The sequence below is a fragment of the Fringilla coelebs genome, assembly GCF_963513975.1.
Source record: "Fringilla coelebs genome assembly, chromosome: 26".
Lineage (NCBI taxonomy): Eukaryota > Metazoa > Chordata > Aves > Passeriformes > Fringillidae > Fringilla > Fringilla coelebs.
In genome coordinates, this window is record NC_140052.1 from 4742180 (window position 1) to 4765442 (window position 23263).

The window sequence follows — 23263 nt, forward strand, 5'->3', positions numbered from 1 at the left end:
AAAATGAAGCTATTGCAGAGCTCTGTCTGTAGCTTTTTCAGTGACAAGAAAGGCATTGCCTGAAGGCTTCTTTCCTCTATGTGCAGAACAATGGCCCAGTATGTTATTTCCAAATATATTGTTATTTGCAAACAGACCAGCAGCTCCTGGCTGCACTGTGCTGTGCAGCCTATTGAAATTCTGGCTGTGATTCCAGCAGAGATTTTTCCATAAATAGCTCTGTACTACTTGGGAACACAAACAAACCCTGAAAAGATCTGAAGTAAGGTCTGCTTAGGGACTGTTTAGCCTGTTATTAGTGTGTACTTCAGGGCAGATAGTATGGTGGATGTGAGGAATTTTTCTGTAGGGTTGTGTAGGGGCTGTCAGCAGGAATTAAAAAGTAAATAATTACCAATCAAATTAGATCCAAGGACTCACAAATCACCTGTCTTGAGATAGGGAAAAAAAATATAAAAATTAATAAATATGAGTAGAAGCAAGTAAATTCTCTTACTGGATTTTTTAAAATAAATGCTATAAGATAATAACTAAGCATTAGGTTAGGGCTCAAGTAATTACAACTTGAAATTAAAATTATTTATTCTTTCCATGAACAGACCTCAAAATTTGTGCTAATTGGATGTTTGTTATATGAATTAATACCTGCACTAGTAAATGGGCTGTATTTTCCAGTGCTGTGTGGGTAAACACCCACTTGAATAAGTAATACAGGAATATTTTATTGAATATTCAGTTATAATTGGTGTAAGCTGCCTTGAGTAATTTTTAGTCTTGAGGAGAAACTCGTAAACATTCTGTGAAATAAAGAAGAGGTGAATAAATACTTCTGTGTTTTGCCTGGGTCACAGGGCTGATTCTCTGCTGGTCCTGTTGCTCAAAAACTTTTTTCCTAAGAAAGAATAAATCCCCTTTTAAAAGCAATCAAAGAGCATAAAAATAACTTTGGCATTTGAGAAATCCCTGCTCGGAGTGGGGACTCTGGAATGTCCTTAACCCGTGGTTATCACAGCAAATGTGTTTATCAGGTGTCAGAGTGAGGGTGGGATCACTGAGAAGGAGCCCCACAGGAGATGGCTGGGACATTGTCTCAGTGCAGATCTCTCAGCTGTACCTACTGCTCCTCCTGGATGTTTATTAAAGACCTTCAGCCGTGGCCACGGAGCAGTCTCAGAAGGATCTCTGAGATCTTCACTATCCACAGCCTTGGGGATGTCTGAAGTCACCTCTGCTGAAGGAGCACCTGTGCTGTGGGTGTGGGGCACACACAAGGCTGGAATGGAAATCAGCTCTGAGGCACTGCCTTTGTGCTGATAACTGGGGATAACTTGGAGTCACAGAATCCTGGAATGGTTTGGATTGCAAGGGATCTTAAAGCCCATCCAGTCCCACTCCCTGCCATGGGCAGGGACATCTTCCACTATCCCGGGGTGCTCCAAGCCCTGTCCAACCTGACCTTGGACATTTCTAGGTCTGGGGCAGCCACAGCTTCCTTGGGAATTCAATCTCAGCCCCTCACCACTCTCACAGGGAGGAATTTCTTCCCAATATCCCATCTTGACCTACCCTCTTGTCCTGTCTCTCCAGGCCTTTGTAGATAGTCCCTCTCCATCTTTCTTGGTGGGAAGAACAGCTGAACTGCTGACACCCTTTTCTTTTTGAAGGCCTAGTTGGTATTTCTGAGCTTGCTCACATTTTTTTATTTCATGAACATACTTTTTCATTCTTTGTAGGCACATTAAGAGTAGCTCCCTGAGAAACTGAGAAGTATAAATAAAGCAGCTCTGCACTCAGCAAAACTCTTTTGCTACCAAGGGGTAGTTAGCCTGGGTTTGCAAAACCGATACGTTGCCAACATATTTATCACAGAGAGAAAAAATAAAACTTTCAAGCTTCAATAAGACTCAGTCAGATACTTCTAATGCATTTTGGGGAATCCTTATACTCTGTATAACTTGCATTTCAAAGCCTGTCTTAGGAGAATTATGGAGCACTTGTGTGAGCATTATGGATAAACCCTGAGGAGCTTTGAGAGAATGAACTGTGACTTAGCTGTGTGCATACAGGTTTTCCAGGGAGTGGTGGCATGAGATGGAGTTGGGGGTCTCCTGAATCTTTATAGATTCCTAGGATGCACTTTATCTCCAGGTCTGCAAGGATATTTTCTACAGCTCACAAATGTCATAAATAGACATTTAATTTCTTTGTTTTAGCATGAAGCTTATTCTTGAAAATCAGTAAACACAAATTTTTATATTCAGCAGTGCTTAAATTGAGTTGTTACCCTCTTGGAAATAGATACGCAGTTTTGCTGCAACTTTATTAATGCTAGGTTGTAAGTTAAAGCTCTGCAGGCAGAAAAGATGTTGGAACAAGTCATGTACCAGAGTATTAAAACCAGCAAATGCTGTGTAAGAGGATAAATAATCAAATCTGTTATTTATAAGTTTTTTTGTCTCAGTTCTCTTTCTATTGCTCAACAACCCAGTTTTGTGAGTGATAGTGACAGAATGTTCAGGCACCTGAGGGGATCTCAGATTAAGCAATTGTGGGCATGAAGTTGGTTCCTGCTGGAGTTAATTTTGTTCCCCTGTAATTAGATATAGATGATCTGTATGCGGTTGTACAAAGGACAGAAATTAGGAGTAATTCCCAAACTAAATTCTACAAAATACAAATATAACAACTAAACCATTCTGCCATCTTTGCCTCAGAAATCAGTGTATGTTTTGGTAGCTGCAAGTGTTTCTGAAAAACTAGAGCTGGTGTGGATTGTGTGTGTGTAGCACTTAGCACAGCTACTTTGTTTAAGGGGATAAGGTGTGGTTGAAACAGGAAAATTCCAAGGAAAGGAAGCTCTTTCTTGTGTAATTTAGCCAAATTATCTCTATGTTGTAGTAATACCTAATGCTTTATCTGTATTCAAAACTGTAGAAGCAGAGTACCCTGACACTGCCAGTCCCCCTTCAAACAAACCATATGTTTCATATTCTTGCCTTTTAGTAAATATTACACTTGGGGATAAAAGAAATTTGCTTTTAGTTAGAGTTTTATTGCTGCATCACCAAAGAACACGTGCGTGCTCATTTTTTCAGTATATTTAAAGAAGGTTTGGTTCTGTGACTCTTGTGGGCTGTTAAAACTTTGTTGGTTCCCAGAATTCTGCGGCATTTGATGGAAGCTTGAGGTTCTGGGCTGCTTTGCATCAACACAGGAACACAATTTCTCCAGATTAGGTGTAATTGACGTGGCCTGTGATAGCAGCAGGGCACAAGCAAACCTAGGCCAGGTACCCAGGATGTCAGATGGATTTTATGGCAGATGGTGTTTTGAAACAAAGTGACTTAAGAATTATAATGCATTTAACACAAATGTTGCTTAGGTTAGGATATTTTTTTATATTTTGTGTATCTGCTTTGGGTTTTTTTTCCCTATTTCCTATCAAACTCATCATTTCTCATGGAGAGCTTAGGGGTGCATAGCCTCCGATTGTGGTGTTATCTAACCTCTGGATAACTACTGTTCCCAGGCTTTTTTTGGTAATCCTAGACTCTGAGTGAAGAGGAGTTTTCACTGTAATTGAAAGGGGATTGATGCAACACTGAGTGTGACACATCCTCAGTAGGAGGGCCACTCTTCTTTTCCTCTTCCCCGCCTGAAAATAGATTTAAGCTTCAAGAGCTGGAAGCTCTCAGCAGCTGAATTTTGTGATGTTGGGAAACTGAACCCCACAGTAGTTTACCCATCAAACAGGTTCCTGGTATTTAAAAATGCTGAAACACTGGAGTTATTGCTGATTACTTTTTTGGTTTAAAAGCAGAACAATTCTGCTTGAAAGGCAGAAAGCTTTTGGACAGACTGAGCCCTTTAAAAAAAATTATAATTATTCTGTAATATTGCAGTAGCTGCAAGGAAGAGGCTCAAGGAGACGCTGTGACCTTCAACTGCTCATTCTGGATAAATGTTGTAGTTCCACAAACTGTGAAACACTCACCCACCTTTCTGAGGTGATTTCAGCTGGGTACCAGGAGTGGGGCTGGATTTCTGCCACTCCGGCCTCTCCTGTTTATGATATTAATAAACTGGTGTCAAATGTCCTGGGAACGGTTTATGCAGGTTGAAAGACCTTTGTTTCAGCCAACAATAGACCTGAATTAGCATGAATAGGAAAAGCAAATAGGCACTTCCTGTCATATTTGAAGGAATATTTGAGTTTGGGAAGTGTGTTTATTAAGACATGTGAATTAAATGCTCATCACTTGCCCTTTGTCCCCAGCAAAATGTTCTCTGTGTATGTGTATTTCTGTTACCTTCCTAAATATGTTTGCAGTGCTAATAACGTAAGGTGGAGTCCCCTGCTTGAATACATTATTTAGGATATTCTTTGGGGGAAAAACTCAGTACCTGTGTAATAAAGATTTAAAAGGGGTAATTGACTTAGTTATTGCTTTCCTAATCACATTTATTCCTGGAATGAAAACTTGGAGGCCTCTTGCAAAGACTAGAAACTACTAGGATAAAGTGAAATGATGGAGTGATGCCTCAGCTCATCTCGAGGTTGAGCTGCCTTTCACAGAGTGCTGTAACTTCTCTGTGTGGTTTCCAGGCAGAAGATGCCTCCAGAGAATTCTTGTCATGTATTAAATAATCCTTTATTATTGAGTCTGGAGTATTTTCAAGCTGATGTAGCTCATGTTGAGTTGAAAAATGGCTCTGTCTTGAAGTGGTAAGGTCCCCACTTGGCAGTAGTTTTCACATGGAGTTACTGGGACAGCAGCGATCTCCGAGAGTTGTGGAGCTCTGGAAGAAGCTTCAGACACATACCCCCTCAATTCCAGGATGGGAAGGACTGTAGGGTAGATTGCCTTGGGTGTACCTGTAAAATTCATCCTCAGAGCTGGAGGCAGCTCCTAAGGATGTGGGAACTGCAGCGAGGGCCACAGTTCCTGTTTTGCTGATTCCAGGGTGTTGCATTTTTCACATCCCATCAACTACTGCTGGACCCAGGTTAACCTTTACCTGTTAAATATGCAGGGCCTGGGTGTGGGCAGCCCAGTTAGCAGGAGTGGGGAGTTTTTTGGGGGTGTTTATTTGTGTGGTCTGTTGTAAATGTATTTATTTTCCTGCTTCTCTGCATGTGATCAGGCTGCTTGTGCCTTCTTCTGTTCTCCCAGTTAGGTCGTGTCCAGCCAAGGGGCAATGCAAGTTCTGGGATCTCTGGTTTGCAGCATCTTTTGAACTAAATTCATTCAATTGATATTCTTTTGTTTGGTGGAAGGAGGGAATTTTCCTCTTGATATCCTGTGCATGTGTTCTGAAGGGAACTGCAGTCATGTCTTAAAGTTTAAAATAGAAAGCAGTTAATCAGCATGATGAGGGTTAATGGTTTCTATCCAGAAACCAAACAGTTTTGCATTTGTTTGTATAGAGAAAACATTCTTCTGTCTGCTGTTGTTGTAACAGGAGAGGATTTTTCACAGTAATTTTTGAAATACTTACTAACAAAAACTTATTTGGGGTTAAAAACCCCAAAACTATTAAACTCTCTCATCAGATGAAATGGTTTCAAGGGGCCAGTTCAGGACTGTTTCCTGCTAAGAAATCCTAACCCCATAGGGTTTCTTTCTTCTGTAGGTTTGTAGTGAGGTTGGCTTAAAAGGAGTTACAGAGTGCAGTGCTAGACTTGATGAGCAGAAGTAAAACCTACAGCCCAGTGGTTACAGTGAGTGTGGTACAGGTATTGCCCAGTGGATCACAGTTCTAAAATCAGTGTAAGGTGTAAAAGTTCCTTCCTAAGGCTCATGGTATTATTTTTCAGTGTGAATGCTTTCTTTTCACAAAGAGAAAATTTCAGAGCAATTTTATGTCATTTTCAGTGGTAGGAAGCAGGCACACATCAGTATCTGACACATCTGTTTTCAGAGTGCTTTGACGTGCTGCTGTTTGTCATCTCTGTATTTTCCCTGCCACCACAGGTGTCGGAGTCCTGTGTACTGGAGACTTGAGTTTCCTACTATAGATGGAGACAGGAAGCCAGGGGTCTGAACTTTAAATAAGTTTTCTTTCTGTTCAAGCAAAGCTAGACTGTGGCCTTGTTGTAGGTGGAAACTTGTGGAGATTGCATGCAGAAATGCAGTTAATTGACATTTTGGGTGTGGGCTCGATGGCCTTTGTAAATCCAGCTGTGCTAGGTGGAGATGTGATTGCTCCTGAGTGTTCCGTGCTTTCCCCCACAGCAAATTTGCTCATCTGATGCCTTCAGCTCAGTCTCAGTGAACTCTGTTAGCTTAGCAAAACACAAATTGTTTAACAGAAATGTGTTACCGTTGTTCACAGAAGTTTGAGGTGGTGGCAGTGTCTGTTGAAGAGGATTATAAGTGTTCCCTGTAGTGATTTCTGCTCCTTCTGAGAGTTGTTGAGTTTGTGCAGTTCTTTTTTGGTCTCTTGCCTTGGCCCAGGAATGGACTGTGGGGGAAAATAATGGTAAATTTAGTGATGGAAACTTGCCCTGAGTGGAGATATTGAAGCAGTTGCCCAAGTGAGGCACAATGTGTGCCAAACACAAGAGTTAAAACATTCGGTGTGCTGCTGCCTGTCCAACCTGGGTTGTAATGTTGACCATAGATTGTGCTTTCTCTGAATTCTGTTTAAATGAGGATGTTACTTTGAGGCCACAGTTAACTCCAGAGCCTGTAAAGATTTCTGGATGCATAAGAATCTGTGTTCCAGATGAGAGATTAGCAGATGGTCATTCTGTTCTCTGCTTTACTCTTATCTTGTAAAACACTTAATCTACATATTTGTTCCTATCCCAACTTGTAGAAGCTTTTGAGTCACTTCTGTGATAATCCTGTTCTCTGCAGTTCCAATGCCATCCTTTCACTTTGGCTTTGCCGGGAGGAACAGCTTCTGGTGCATGGGACAGGTGGGTTTGGAGTTGTTCTGCTCTGAGTGCTGAGCCCAGCAAAGCTATTTAGGAGCATTACTGGCCTTGCATAAAACTTAAAAGGCAACAAGATGAGGGCTGGTGCCCTGTTCCTGCCACGGGAGGGGATGGAAGTTTGCTGTTGTGTTTTCTAGGAAGCCATGAGGCTTAACAAAAGTTATTTGCACAAATTTGCAAAACCACCAAAATAACATTGTTTTGTACTTGAGTATTAAGTTGCATTATCTCTAGACTATCTAAGTGTTACAAATGCAGCTGTAAGTTCTAAGCCGTCCTAATATACACAAATCCTGTGGAGTCTTGGAGTACTGATTCTTTCCCTTGCCTCCAGTTCCACCTCCCATTTTAAAAAAAGTGACTAATGCCAGCTCCTGCTTCTGAAGACTGGTGATAACAGAGTGTTCTTGATGTCATTGCTGGTACATGGATTTGACAGCACAAAGAGTGATATCAGGAGGATGTGGCACAATGAGCTGTGCTTTGCCATGCAGGACTGGAGTCCTGCTTACCTGGGAGCCCACAGGGAGCAGGGCAGGCATGGGGCATGCTAATGTGGCTTAGGAAGTAACAGGAAAAGCTTAATCAAGCAGTATCAAACTTTTATTTTAGGGAGCTAAATAAAAAGTTAAAAATTAAACGTGTAGTAGTAATAATAATGGCTTTCTAATCCAAAGTTGAACTCATTGTTGAACTAGAACTTCCCTAGTGTATCTTTCCTCAAAGGACTGGCAAAGTTGGAGAAGGAAAGGGAGAAGAAAGGGTGAATAAAAGAAAAGAAATGGGAATATAGAGGAGTCCAGGAAATTAGAGTGAAGTTATGGTGGCTTAGGCCTGCTTGACAAGGTTTATATTAGGTGAGTAATTTATGCTGTGGAATACTATGTGTATTCCCTGTTTGGCCACTGTTGTGTATGCTGCATGTGGGTAGGGATGTAAATAGGACTGGGTGAGTCTCAGCACTGAAGTGCATCTTCACCAAACTGCACTAAATGCTTTCAGCATCAGCAGGAAAATGATCACTTTCTCATGGTCATGTTTTTAATTGTCAGCCTCCCAGGGCTGTTCAAGTGAGTTCTCTCACTTGGAGTGAATGTGCAGGGCAGGGAGCACTTTGCAAATCTTCCTCGTCTCTGTACAGCTCCCAGGTTTGCAAAGCAAAGCCCAGCAAACCCAGCCTAATTACTGTCTGCTGGAGCTGCACCCTGGGCTCGTGTGCTTGTGTCTGCCCGGCAGGGCCAGCAGCACTGAGGAGCGAGTTGGCCATCAGACAAATTCCCCTCCCTGGGAAGGAGGGCAGCTTTGTGTTGCAAAATTCCAGAGCTGGTACTTGGGAGAGAACAAGGAACCGGCTGGCTTTGGCAGAGATGCATGGCACAGAGGGAGGATTTTTGCCACAAGGGCAATAACCCCTTTCTGGCTCTTCTGTGTCTACGTGCGTTTCTTCCTGTCCCCATATTTTAAGGAATTAATATATTTTTAATGCCCTCTCTAGTAGAGAAGAGATCTATTTAAAGGACTTCTGGAATGAGTCTCAAGTAGTAAATTGAACAGTAAGAATGCCTTCTCCCAGCTGCCTTTGGATTTGTTACCTAGTCACTTCAGGGAGATGGAATGAATGCAGGAAATCCTTCAGGCAAGTAAATGAAGAAGAGGGAAATGAAGTCAATAGTAAGACTGGTCACGGTAACTGCAGAGCACACAATCCTTGTGTTCCCTTCCCTCTCTCCACAGACTTAAATTAGGGATGAGGCTGGAATGCAGAGGGTGTTTTCTTTTACACCACCAGCACTAAACAGTTCATGGCATTCTGCTCTCACTCTTTTCCTGGGGTGTGAAGTTTGGTACCCTGTGTTGGGAGCTCTCTGCACACAGATGTGGTCACCCTGCCTTGACCTCGTTTAAACAGCCTTCCTGTTCACTTTGGGATTAACACCTCACTATCTACCCTCAGAGATAAATACACAATATATCAGGACTCTGGATAAAGGAGTAAATCCAAATCACCAACAGTGGGGTGTTGGTGGGATGACTCAGTGCATTGTGGAGCTACTTAAAATATTTGAAGCCTTGGAAGAGCTTTTGTTTTCTCTCCAGTGTCTTTCATTGTTTGATTGGGGTTTGTTCCCAATGTTGAAGTACATAAGTCCAAAACAAAACCATCATTGGAAACAAGAAAGTCCAATCAAAAGCCATAAATTTCTGTCATTAGCTGTGACTTGAGCTGGAGTTTCTGGAAGCCACATCTGTTCAGTAGTTTGAAGCAGGGAGGTTTTGCCTCACCGTGGATTGGAAAGCACCAAACCACCCACAAGTGATTTCCAGACACTTAATGTCTGCAGGTTCTCCTGGACAGAGACTCTTGCTCTCTCTAGGAAGAATGGCTCAGGTATATTCAGCAATTGTGCATCGAATTCAAATATTTTGCTGTCTTTATCTCTCATTATGTTTATCTACTTCTCTGCTGCTTCCTCAGTTTGAGGCTGTTTGAGCTTCCGTGGATTTTAATACGAATCCTAAAAATTGGTTTCTTAAAGTTTTTGTTTTGAGACCGTTTCTGAAGTTTCCTTGGAATGATTGATTGATGTTTAGTTTGATGAAAATAGCTTTTCCAGGCTGATAAACTGAGGACATGGTCTCCACATCAGGTCAGCAAATTTGGTTTTCACAGAATTGCCAGCCTGTAAATAATCTGCTCTGCTTTATGGATTTTGATAATCTTTTTAAGATTATTTTGTGTTGCTCCTTTGGAAAATTCCAGAAATGGTATTTTGTGCCACTGGGAAGGTGTATAAACAATACTTTCTAAATAATTTTAAAATGCTTTTTAAATGTTACAGTTCTTTGTTCAGTCCTTGGAAACATCAAGAGATTGCTCCACTTGTATAAACACTCTGATTTACTTGCTCTCTGCTTAGGCAGCAGATCAACGTGATTCTGAAAACTTGCACAGAAAGCTTTTGGGTCTGATGAAATAAAGACTCTCTTTGTTCCTGCCATGATTGACTCGCTGCTGCAGAGTAGGTGACATGTTTTGCCTACCAAGCATGTTTTCTAAGCAGAGTTTATATAAAGTTCGTGGAACATTAAAACAGATAGCCTCTTCTCTACTAATAAAATCCTCTTTATTGTATTATTGGAAACAAAGTTAATACAGAATTGCTTTTCAGGTTTGTGATGGGCCTTCTGGAATGAAGTCATTGGATTACAGTTTTCTTTTGCTGGTTTGGATTGATGAAGTTGGTTTGTTCCCTTTTTCCATAGACAGTGGTAACACCTCATCACAATCCTTTCTTTAAAGTTTCAGAAAACTTGATGGTGACAGTGCACGTGTTCTGCATTCGCTGCAACATGTGGAGGGCCCCCAGAGCGTGACAGTGTGTTTGAGTATTTGTGTCTGAGTTTTTCTTGTTCCAAACACTGCTTTTAACAGGGGAAAAGGCATTTGAGATCTGTTGGATTCCTTTCTTCTTCTTTTTTTAATTTGAACTGGTTCCCTTTCCGGTGCACTGGCCTAGTGGCCTCAGAGCCTTACCTGAAGCTCTGAGATGGGTTTTATCCTTTTCCTATTCCCAGTCAAAGTCAAACACCATGTTTTGATTTTTTTTTTTATTGTCTCCTCTGGTTTCTGTCTCCATGTCTGCCATGGAAGAATTTAGTCCTGCTTGAATCCAGTCAAGTAACCAGATCTTGCTGGCGGTTTTGATTTTTGTTTGGGCACTTGAAAAGTGAAGATGTCTCATTGAAGCTTAGAAAACTTAAAGCAGGTTGTGAAAATAAAGATGATGTGCAGAAGGAGAGGAAAGCTTTGCCAGATTGTAGCTGCTGGATCTGGGAGAGCTGTAGGAAGCTCTGGATGGCTCTGGGGGAAGCAGACTGCCCTGTCTCTGTGTGCTGATGGATCAGGGACCAAAACCTCTCTTTAGTTTGAGATTCTTGTGATCAGTGGCTTGGTTTGACTATAGAGTTTTATGTCTCTGAGGTGGAGATACAACTGTGCAGCAGCTCTGTTTCCACAGTATTTTGCTCAACCAGCTGCAGAACATTTTCATTCATAAATAGATTTCACGTTATGTAGGTGATTCCTGCCCCACTACCCCTTTGCTTTCAGATCACTAAATAACATTATTTGAAAGCATTTAGCAGTCTCAGAAGTGTTTCTACAACAGTAAGTGTCTGTGAAGGGATATTGAATGGATCTAAAGGACATATGTACAGATCTGTGCAGAGAAATACTTGTAAATGATGTAATAACCTCTGAATTCTTTGTCCCAAGTTATGCAAGAAGGAGAAACCTGGTTTGCTTGGTACTGGTATTGCAGGTGCTCTGCAGGAATGAGGGTGTACCTTGCTGTGTCCTGATTTTTGTCTTTGTCACAATCATGTCTCCATGTCCTGTGATTGATGCTGCCATGTCGTGTTTTGAACCCTCAGCACTGACACCGTCACGCTGCATCTTGGTGTCAGAGATGTCCTGAGATGCTTGAGGGGAGGAGAAGACAAATCTGATCCCCATCTTAGGGTGTGACAGCAGATAATGCTGTGGCCTAGGAGGGGTTTGGGTATCAGATAAGGAAGGGGTCAGTGGTTGTTTATCTCTGGCATTGTGCTGGAAGGAAAGGGCACTGAAACGCATCCGATTTCAGCAGCCATCAGTGTGGTGACGGTAGGGCACTACACATCTGCTTCTCCCTTCAGTATCTCTTCCAAGTGCTCCTGGCACTGGGAAGGGATCATTTCCCAGCATGTGGCCAGCAGGAGCAGCTCTGTGTTTGCAGGCACCCACCTAGGGAGAGGAGGGAAAACACCGCAGGTTGGGGATACTCTCCGGTGGTGTTGAAGGGCTAAAATGATCAAGGAATTAGAACTGTCACTGGAAAAAAGAAGGATAAGATTGGTACATGTTTTGGGCAATGAGGATGTTAACACAGATGGGAATCCACAAGCGAATCCAGGCACTGGGGAGGTTGAAAAGCTCCCTCTGTCATTTCTCCAACACCTTTTAATCCATCCAGGTCAGCACCAGTGTTTTGATGTCTGGCTTTTGCTTTGAAGAAGGTATGGGAATGTGGAATTCCAAACAGGGCATTACTGGGTTTGCATGTACAACTGCTTGTTTGCTTTCTAGTAAAGATTTCTTTGTGAAATCTGTATCTAGGCCCTGGTTTGGGATTACTTAAGCAGAAATCACTTTTTTCTGTCATGTTTCTAGCACTTTTTTTTTCCTTTGGAGAGGAAACAGTCTAAAATTACACTGTGGAAGGCACATTGGATTTATTGATGTATCTTGAGTATTAAAACAAATTAATAGTTTTCCATTGTGATTGGTCCTAAGGAATGTATTTGGTTTTAATTTAAAACTGATCCAATTCTTGGAATGATTTGCATGGTGTCAGTCAGGCACTGGAGAATTTTCAGTATCTTGTCACCACTGCCTGGGCCTGCTGGACTCCTTGGAGGTGTGGGGTATGGGTGCTGAAAGTTTGTTTGTGCACTTGAGTTTGTGATAAGGAAGGATCTGTATGAGCTTGGAAATCACTGGGGGAAAGCTTGGATTCTCCTGAAAATTAAAAAAAAAAAAAAAGGCAAGAATGTCTGGGATCTACAGAAAAGTGGTTGTCTTTCTGCTAAGTGAGATTTGTATTATTATTAAATACAATATATAGCTTCATCAGACCTAGGAAAATAGAGATTTTTGTCCTTAAACAAAGGTTTTTCTGGCTGCTGTTGCTGCCTGTTCTAAACTTTCCAGTGACTTTCACAAAAGAAGTACTTTGATTAATTTATCCATCTGTTCTTAGATGGATATATGAGACTTCTAAGGCAGTTGTTTTCGCTGCTCTTCTTTCCACATGGACACATTGGGTTTGCTAATAATTCCCTGTGTTGTCTTACCAGTTTCAAGACTGTCAGAGCCTGTAGTGTTAAGACTTTGTTTTCCTCAATAGTAATTATTCTGTGTACTTCTCACTGCTGAGATATGTTAGTGTGTTTTTCTTCAATTAATTGATAACGTAAGGTCTTTTCCTCTTGGAGGAGTACAACTGTGTGCTTTGCATTGTGTGAAAAAGTCAAAATTGGACTGCTTGGTTTGCACCTCCATCTTTCTGCACATTGATGAGTTGTTTCTTATCTCTGTGCCCCCTTCACCTGGGAGAGGTACCTATGAAATACCATATCTGCAGCTCAGAGGTTTGCATCATCTTAAGCCTTACACATGTGAGCTTAATCGCTTACTCTTGGTCACAAATGCAAGAATGACTGGCTGAAGTAACTGCTGCCTTCTGGGGTGAAAAAATGGCGAGCACTGAAATGAAGTTTGTTTGTGTGTGGTCTGGATCCTGGTCCAGTGAGCTACAGGCTGCGGTTGTGTTTCTGTCCTTAACTCTGTTTGGAGGCATTCCAGCCAGTATAAGCAGTGCCAGGTGACAGTGGCAGGGAGCTTGGCGGGGGGATCTCTAGGGCAGTTTGTGCTGAAGAACACCAGCTCTGTGGAGCTGGTGTTTGGCTCTAAGTCAAGCAGGTATTGATCTTGTTTAAGTCTAAAATGTTGTGAATGCAATGGAGAAAAAAGAAGCCATCCCACAGCAAATACTGTTTATCTACAGCTGACTGGCATGAAAGTGGAATAGCCTTAAGACTTGTGTATGTAAAACTCTCAAGTAGTTTCTCTGGCAGAAAATTAGGTTTATAGAGTTGTGTTTCAATTTGGTGTTTCAAAAATGGTTTGGCTTCTGATTCAATTATTTGGGAGTCCAAGGAGCATTTGTACCTTTGGAAATGGGAATGGGTGGGCTTGAGCTTAAGGTGTAATTTGTCCTTTCTGATGTATGAACAGCTCAGTTTGATACTACGGATTGCTATTCTTGTCACTGTATATTTACAATTTAATTTTAGCACTCCCTATAAAAACACTTGTGATAGTGTAAATCTTCTTCATCCAGAAGAGGTACTCAGGCATTTTGGAGACTATTGAGGTTTTTTTCTTGGTTTTCTGCAGTTGTTTGTTCCTTGCATTCCTTAAACACAGATATCTGAACTTTTCTCCCCTGGTACCTTTTGCCTTTAATTTATCAAATGTGTACTGAGTCCTTAAAAAAACCAAAAAAGGTGCTTTGAGGTCATATGGATAATGATTGTATCTAAATCATGCATTAGGAAAAATTGGGAAAATAAAGGTACACAGTTGCTCTAAGTAGGTATAGTCTGTATTATCTGGAGTCAGAGTAGAAAAATCAGTTCTAAGCAGCTGAGGATACTAAACCTTTAAGAACAATAATGCACAACACCATGCTTGTAGCTCTGGCCTGGTGATCTATAAATGCTTCTCAAATGTACAGCTTAAAAACAACTGTTATTTTTTGGAAGAAACTTCTACTTGCATTTTATAGATGTCCTTTAACTAAAGTAGGATTTTTTTTTATGGTTTGGGGTTTCTTTTTAATCATGGCTTTCTTGGCCAATTGGTATTTAGAAGAATGATTAATCTAGGGGATTTATTTTTGTTGTTCTGCAGCGGATATAATTTCTACAGTAGAATTTAACCATTCTGGAGAGTTGTTAGCAACAGGAGACAAGGGAGGGAGAGTTGTCATCTTTCAACAGGAGCAGGAGGTGAGTGCTGTCTAATTACTGAATTACATGTTCTTTCTATTCCCTTTTTATAAAAACCCTTACACGAAGTGCATGCCTGTGTGAGAAGTGATTACAATACTGGAATTTAATGAACTTTGTGATAGAAGATATTTTAAACACTTTTTGTTTGTGGTATAAAGAATGTTGAAAGGGAAAACCAAAAAGGAGTAGGACACATAAGACCCTTGAGGGAGCTGAAGTTGGTTCTTATACAATGACTCTTCCTGGCTGTGACGATGATTTCAGATTTCAGTGTAACTGGGGATATTAAAAGTTGCCCTTAGGTCAGTGTGTGACTGTGACCTCAGATGTCACATCAATCAGGTAAAACCACAGCATCCCCATAGCAGAGGTATCTTTTCTCCCTTTATCCTTGTTTTTTGGTCTTCTGGCTCTACCTCCCTGTCAGTGGGCAGCTGAGCTGCAGTGCCAGATTTTAACTGAGGCTGTAGTTGGAAGTTGTTGTGGTTAGAATGCATTTCAGGGACAGAGGATTTCAGGGAGATGTCACCTCACTGTCTAGAGATGCCACTGTTAGTTTTGTGCAGTTTTTCCTTCCTTTTCCATTTTAAAACTCCCAGAGCTTGGGGTTTCTGGTTCCCAGAGCAGAGGGCTGATCTGTGGGCAAGGCACCGTCCCTGTGCCAGCAGCTCCCCTCGGTCAGTGGGGACATCTAGTGGGGCTGTGTGGCACCAGCTCTTGGGGTATTTTGTGGCTTTTTATTGTTTTCCTTTCATTTCTTTATTACTTTTAATTCTTGAGGTGCAGCTTGATGCTTATAAGAATCCTCTTGTGTAGCTTAAGGTTGCAGCAGTTCCTTGGCTGCTTTCAGGTGAACTCTGTTTAAATGACTCCTTGGTTTTTACAGCATAATCCAAGCTCACGTCCTCAGGAGCTGGGATCTGGGGGTAGGAAAAACAGCTGGGTTGTCAGATGAAATTCCACAGAATTGGTTTTGGCATTTTTTACTTCTCTGTGTTTAGGGAATTATTTGTGTTTAGGGGATTACTTCCCTGATGCACTGGTAGTTGGTTGTTCCAACAAACTGTCTAGAGCAGATATTATATGTGAAAGTGTATAAAATATAAGTGTCCTATTTGGAGTTCTGTGCCCCTTTCTGCCACACTGCACTGGAGAGCTTTGCAGACCACTCCTGCAGGAAGAGAAACACTGACAGGGGCGGTGTGAAGAGCTGTGCAAACCTGCGTGGCTTCACCCATTGCCAAACTGCTGCCACCTCCGGGCTGGAATGTGGCAGCCAGTGACATCAGCTCAGTGCCAGGCAGGAAGTGAATCCTGCATCTCACAGAAACTGAGGAGGAATTTGCGTAGGCACGGTGCAATTACCTAAATTGGAATTTAACATCAGGCGCTTGGGCCAACACCTCTCCTTGTTTGGAATTTTTTGTTTTCCTTTGAGTGCCATGAGACTGAGAGTTTAAATTTTGATTTTATCCCAAGGATGGATTTCACATATTATTGGGTTTATGTGTTATTCTGGTCCTGTCAAGTTTTACTAGAATATGGTTATGGTTAGTCTGGAATTGAAGTAAAGTTCCCAGTTCCCTGGATTTCCTAAGGCATTTCCTACAGCACAATAGATTTCCTTTCCAAGTTGTTCCATGCAGTGACCCAGCTTCAGTTGTTAGTTCTGACTGAGGCTTAGAACAAAGTCCCTTCTATTCTCCAGGGTGGGAAAAACAGTGTAAGGGACAGGTGTGGTGCAGAATTCTGCTGCCAAATGTGATTTCTAAGCATTTTGCCCCCTTATCCCTTCCCCGCCCCCAGCTTATTTTAAAGTACAAGAATTCCTGCCGGCTCTCAGGGTATGAAGCACAAGAAAATGATGCAAGGAATGTGACTAATGTGGGCCAGCAAGGGTTGTATCACGTGTGTTTTGGTGAGCTACTGAGGGATTAAATGAGCCCATGGACATGAGACACCAGAGAAGGAAGGAGCAAAGTCCCCAGCCAGGAAGATATCACAGCAAAGGCATCTGATGGCGCAATCTCTGGAGTTGGTGGGACAGCAATAAACCACAAAATTCAGCTTGAAGCCACTATAGGGGAACACGGGGAGTACTACACCAGAAGTGGGTCCAATTTTCTGCACCCAGTGGATGAAATTCAAGGTTCAGTCCATGCAGTGTGATATTTTGGTGCCTAAGACGCAGCTTTTGGAAAGAGGAATTGTGCAAATTTTTCAGTTTTGCAAACGTTTCCACCTGGTCAGGTAACAGCAGGGGTGACTCTAATGCCAGAGCAGAGGTGATGAGCTTTTTCCCCTTCTAGAAAGAGGAAGAAAAAGCTGCTTAAGCAGTTCAGAAGCTCTCAGGGGACTTGGAGATTATAAACCAGAATAGTGGAGCTGCTGGTATAAATTTAGAGGTGCCATGTGGGATTTCCATAGTGTGCCTGGAAAGCTGAATGTACTCACAGAGTAGATTTGCCATTTGTGTGTCTGTGTTGCAGGGGAAGGAATATTCCCTTTAAAAAGCAAAGATGGAAAAACTAAAGGTGAAAGAAGTTGTAGTTTGTTTTTGGTTTTTTTTAATAGGTAAAATATTAGTTTGTTCAGCTGCTCAGCATTAACGTGAAAACTTTTTAGAGATGTTATTCACATTCTGTGGGGAGTTTCTGGAAACTTAAGGTGCTGCATGAACTGTCTTTTCTCTGATGTTTTCTTAGCCAAAATAGTAGAAACTTTAATAAATTTCTTGCCACAGAGATGATGCTCATCTTATTTGGTTGGCAGGATCATGAAAATCAAGCAGGTTGTACCCCAATGTACGTTGTATACTTGTCTTGATCATTTAATTCTCTTTTTAGAACAAAACCCAGTCTCACAGTAGGGGAGAATACAATGTTTACAGTACCTTTCAAAGCCATGAACCAGAGTTTGACTACTTGAAAAGTTTAGAAATTGAAGAGAAGATCAACAAAATTAGGTGGTTACCCCAGAAAAATGCTGCTCAGTTTTTATTGTCTACAAATGGTAAGTATTTTGCACCATAACATGTTATTATGGAGGTTTGCAATTAGGATTTGGTCTAATCCTCTCCAAAAGGCTGGAACCAAGCAGGGTTTAACTGCAGGGATCTGGGGATGTGGTTCTGGCTTCCCTGGGCACAGGTGTCCCCAGCACAGGGTGGGGTATTTGGGATTGAGTTACTTTGCAGCCCCTGTGTACAGCCCATGTGAGACCTTCATGTGTATGTGAGTCCCTGTGTCAGAGCTTGCATTAAGCATTCACAGCAATCCCTGTCCTGACTGAAACTTGCTCTAACTCTTATAAAAAGAACAAACTGTGGAGGAGGTTTTTTAATGCTTTTTGTCTTGTCTTGTTTTCCCCAAGCAGCATTTTTGTCTTTTTTGGTGCACGTGGGCGGCCTTGTCTGTTTGAAGGCATCAGCAGTGATGACTGGTGTCTCTCCACAGCTCTCATTTTAAACTGTGGCTGTTTCATTGCAGATAAAACAATAAAGTTATGGAAAATCAGTGAAAGGGACAAAAGACCCGAGGGTTATAATTTAAAGGAGGAGGATGGACGGTATAGGGATCCTACTACAGTTACAACACTACGGGTGAGTAGCTCACAATCAGCTAATTCCTCCTCTCCCAGCCCATGGCTCTGGGAGGAACTGTCCCATCACATCATTCACTTAATCTTTCCTCTGGTGGTACTTGGCAGAGATACTGACTTGTAAGATATTTCATCCAGCTGGGGATGTTGAAGGACTGTGCTGAGCAGCGCTGATGTCTGTGCTAGGTTGGGATCTCACTCTTGCCCTGCTCTGTGTGTTGCAGGTGCCAGTGTTCAGGCCTATGGACCTCATGGTGGAAGCCAGCCCACGAAGGATATTTGCCAATGCCCACACGTATCACATCAATTCCATCTCCATCAATAGTGACTATGAAACGTACCTATCCGCAGACGACCTGCGGATCAACCTGTGGCACCTAGAAATCACAGACAGAAGTTTTAGTATCCTTTTGCCATTGTTCTGTGGGATGGGAACAGGACAACTGTTGGGTTTTGTTTCCTTTCATGAGAAGTGTTTAGTATATATACAGAGAATTCATCTTCATTAATCCTGGTTATTTCTCCCTAGTAATTGTAAGGGCTTTTCCTTCTGAAGAAGGAATGGTTTGGTTTGGAAGGGACATTAAACCTCATCCAGGTGGGCAGGACCAGGTTGCTCCAACCTGGTCTTGGACACTTCTAGGGATGGAGCAGCCGTGGCTGTGTGAAGTTTTAATACAAAACAGCATTTTATAGCATAGCAGTATAATTAGAATTTAAGCAAAATAACGTTCTATATTAAATTCTTGGGAGATAATTTGTAGCATAGAATTAATTACTACTGGAGTGTGGAGCAAAACTGAAGCAGGTTTTTGCTGATGTAAGAATTATCCTGAAACTGATTTCGAATGCGATGTTACCACCTTGCTTCGTAGACAAATTGTGCAGCTTGATTTTAACTCTTACCTGGGTTGTGCCTGGGTCCCACAGGCCTGGAGTAGCATTTCTGAAAGCATCTAAAGCTGGAAAATACCTTGGGAAAAACCCATTTCGCTGGAGGCAATTCCTTAAAGAGCTGCTGCAGATATTGTAGATATCAAGCCTGCCAACATGGAGGAGCTGACAGAGGTGATCACAGCTGCAGAGTTCCACCCCAACAGCTGCAGCACGTTTGTCTACAGCAGCAGCAAAGGCACAATTCGCCTGTGTGACATGAGGGCATCAGCCCTCTGTGACAGACATTCAAAGTGTGAGTGCTGCAGTTTAGTGTCTCCCTGTGCCAGAGGACATTTGCTGTTAGAGTATATCAAACACTGAATTGTCTGTGTGGATTTGTGTAGGATTCCTGTAGTAAACTGAACAGATCTAAAGCCTAAAATCTATGTAAATCTTGCATTTTTGTTTTTCTGGAGTAAAAATAGTGAGTAAAATGGTTAGCAGCTTCTGTTTGGACACCAGGAATGGCTTTTTGCAGACTTCAGGTGGTTAAAGGCCATTAGGTCTATACTTGGTGCTGGAAATCTGGTGCCTGTGTGAATCAAGACTTCACATATTAGCAAAGAATTCATTTTTTAAGAAGCTGACCTTGTCTTGCTACAAGAATAAGAGGGTATGGCAACTGTATTACAAATGTTTCTTCTTAAAAGTTATTTTATATAACACAGAGTAACACAAGGTAGAAAGCTTATTGACACAATGTTAAAGTAATTCAGGTGTATCTTGTATCAAGGAGACACAAACTGACCTGAAATGCCTGTCTTATTTTCCGGCAGTGTTTGAAGAACCAGAAGATCCTAGCAACAGATCATTTTTCTCTGAAATCATCTCTTCCATATCTGATGTCAAATTTAGCCACAGTGGCCGATATATGATGACTAGAGATTATCTGTCAGTGAAGATCTGGGATTTAAATATGGAAAATAGACCTGTGGAAACATACCAGGTATTGGATGAAAATCATGTGGATTGGAAATCAAAAAACCTGGACAGGGGCTGAATCTTACTGATGGTCTTGATGTGGCAGTTACAGTTTTGTCTGTAGATTCAGGCAGAGCATCCCTGAGGTTTGGGGTTTCCACACTGCTGCTGAAAGGTTGTGGTATTTGCCGGGTGGTGGCAGAACCCAAACCCGTGTTTGGGGCTGAAAAGGCCTCCCTCTTACCCAGTACAGTTTGGGAGGTGGAGAGGTGATCTCCAGCCATGAGAACCATGACAAGTCTTCGGCTGTTCTCACCTATATCCTGAAGAAAACAGGAGGTGAAACGTTTCCTTTTCGTAAAATGTTTTTAGCTGCCACTGAAAATTGCTGTTTTCATTATAAGAAAGAGCTCTTGTGAGCAGTCTCAGGTTCCTTGCTTTTGGAACGGTCTGGGAAGGCTGTTTTACTGGTATGAGTCTAATGCTCACTCAGTTTCTCTGATCTCTCTTTTCCAGGTGCATGAATACCTCAGAAGTAAACTCTGCTCACTGTATGAGAATGATTGCATTTTTGACAAGTTTGAGTGCTGTTGGAATGGATCAGACAGGCAAGTGGAATTCTTATCCCTATGCACTTCAGGTCTTTCCAAATTATTCTTAAAATGGGCAGTGGGCCTCAAATACCTGGTTCTGGATAATGCAGTAGTACTTCAGTGGAGTGTAACATGTGCATTATTAACTGTAAGAATCTGCACCAGACCTCTAGGGGAACCCATGGGAAAACCTTCCAGGAATGTTCTTTTTACAGTGATGTGCCATGGTAGTGACCTGCCAATAACACCGTTTAGGACAGCTCTTGCTTCTGTGCTAATCATGCCATTAACTGCTTATTTGGGGCATTTAAAGCAGCTCATTGGTTCCCTGTCAGTACTGTCAGACGTGGTGTGCTTTTTTTTTTTTTTAATCTGGATCTGGCATCTGTCTGCTCAAATATTTTTTGAGGCAAAGGAAGGATAGGGAAGCTTGCAAGTCTGTTTTTCTTACTGAGCAGCTGATGCAGAATCAGGGGCTATAAGGCATTTTCAGAAACGTGATGTGCTGCTTAGTACCTAAATTTGCACACCTTGTGTGTCACTAAAAATCCTACATGTTGGATCTCTCGTGTGTGTGTGTGTAAAAAGCAAATTAAATAATGACATTCGAGGTGCTTTGATAACAAAATACCTCAAAGGGCCCAGGGAATGGAATGTAAAAGGGTATTTTTGGGGTTTTAAATTAATAAAACATTGCAGTACCTGCTTCCCTTTAGCTGTAGCAGGTGTAGGTGAGGCCACCTCCCTTCCATTTGCACGATCTCAGTTGAAACCCTCCTTGAGACGCTCTGGCTTGCTAAAAGGAGAAGGAATTCCTAACCATCATCTTTCTTCCTTCCCTCTCTGTGCAGCATTGTCATGACAGGGTCTTACAACAACTTCTTCAGGATGTTTGACAGAAACACGAAGCGAGACATCACCTTGGAGGCGTCCCGGGAGAACAACAAACCGCGCACGGTGCTGAAGCCGCGGAAGGTGTGCGCCAGCGGCAAGAGAAAGAAGGACGAGATCAGTGTCGACAGCTTAGACTTCAACAAGAAGATCCTGCACACAGCCTGGCACCCCAAGGAGAACATCATTGCTGTAGCTACCACAAACAACTTGTATATATTTCAAGACAAGATGAATTAGGTTGGCATTCCTAACTGAAGAGTCACTTCCTGCATAGTTGAAATAGTTGAATCTAGCATTTGTACCTGTAACAAAAGCAAGTGAGAGGTCCATTATGGCACCCCTTTCCAGTGTTTAAAAATGTGCCATATGACAACACACTTTTATAGCTCCATGGAGAAGGCTCTGTGGCTCTGTTGTCTCCGTACCTGCTAGCCATTTAGGTGAGGATAGGGCACTTTTTAATTTAAATGACTACTTGCACCATCTTGCCTAATGGACTAGACTGGACTGTCTCAACATCGGTTTACTCCAGTTTTTATGCCTTCCATTGTGATGACGTCAGACACAGGGAAAGCCTTCAATCATGCTATGGGATTTAATTGTGTAACCTCATTACTGTATCATTCGTGGCCCCCTTTTTTTATTAAATACAGCTCATTCTTGCTGTGGCTTGTAGCATTCCTCCTCCTTCTGGCCTCCTGGACTCCCCCTTCCCCCTTCGCCCCCCCTCCACCTCGCCTTGGTGGTGGTGTATGGAAAAAAAATAAACAAAATAAAGCACATAAAATGGGTCCGTTTGGGGTCAGTGGTAAAGGGGGTCTGTGTTGCAACAAGTGTTTTAATAAACAGTTGACTGTAATCACTCCTTGCCATGTCTGGCACCAAAAAACAGAGAAAATAAGGAAAAAAACAAACTACTGAATAAAAGTGACAAAGAATGGAGAATCTGTTTTCTTTTTTTTTTTAATCTACCTCTTTATACAAATACTCTGTGTTTTACCTTAGATGCATGAAAATAAAATTATGTTTTTTGTAATGATTTTAACCAGTATTAATTATTTTTCATGGGAATGAAGAGAGGGAGGGATTTCACAGGTACCTGCATTCACTCCTGAGTTACCTGGGCACCAGCCAGTGTGTATGACCACTTCCATCTCGGCACCACAACTGCTGTCAGGTTTTGATCTGAGCAGTCACTTCCTGTGCCCTTGAATGCTCCTCTTTTTAACCTGTTGCTTTAATCAGAAAGGGAATAGAATCTTCAGGTTTTAAATTCCATTTTTTGGGACTAATGTCTTAATGTTTAGTTTCATCCTGGTTTCTTCAATGCCTTGTTTTAGGATAAAATATACCTTTAATGCCTTGTTTAGAGCACCAAGTCCCCTGTGGCTTTGTGAGAAATTGTCCAAGCTCCTGTGTGGTGTTATGTAGTACCAGCCAGCACCATGGTTCCATAGCTAATGACTGCACTGCATTCTGCTGCTCTATTTTCTGTATTTATTGCTAACTGGAAATGTAGTTTTAACCATGCAAATGTTTTCTTCTGGCTTTTGGCTTTGCAAAGTTCCTGCACTTATAGAAATGTTCACTGGTGCAAGGAGCCAAACATGGCGAGTACAGAAGCTGCATGAAATAAGTGTTTATAGTGATGTGAGAGATTTCAACTCCTCAGCACATAAGGCTTATCCAAAGATTAACTAGATATTGATGCTTTATAAGGCTCATGAGTTTTTACTTCCAGTATTTTTGCTGATTGTTC

At 41.8% G+C, this 23263-nt stretch overlaps 1 protein-coding gene across 2 annotated transcripts in view; it reads left to right on the top strand.

The window, feature by feature from the left end:
• Positions 1-22172, top strand: part of PPP2R2A (protein phosphatase 2 regulatory subunit Balpha) — a 35792-nt gene extending 13620 nt beyond the window's left edge. For both annotated transcript variants that reach the window (XM_084221714.1, XM_084221713.1), the window contains exons 3-10: positions 14460-14557; positions 17407-17572; positions 18049-18161; positions 18385-18562; positions 19185-19349; positions 19873-20042; positions 20534-20625; positions 21462-22172. In XM_084221714.1, the coding sequence (XP_084077840.1) occupies positions 14460-14557; positions 17407-17572; positions 18049-18161; positions 18385-18562; positions 19185-19349; positions 19873-20042; positions 20534-20625; positions 21462-21741 (1262 nt within the window). In that variant the 3' untranslated portion in view covers positions 21742-22172. The remainder of the gene's footprint in view (positions 1-14459; positions 14558-17406; positions 17573-18048; positions 18162-18384; positions 18563-19184; positions 19350-19872; positions 20043-20533; positions 20626-21461) is intronic.
• Positions 22173-23263: the final 1091 nt, after the last annotated feature.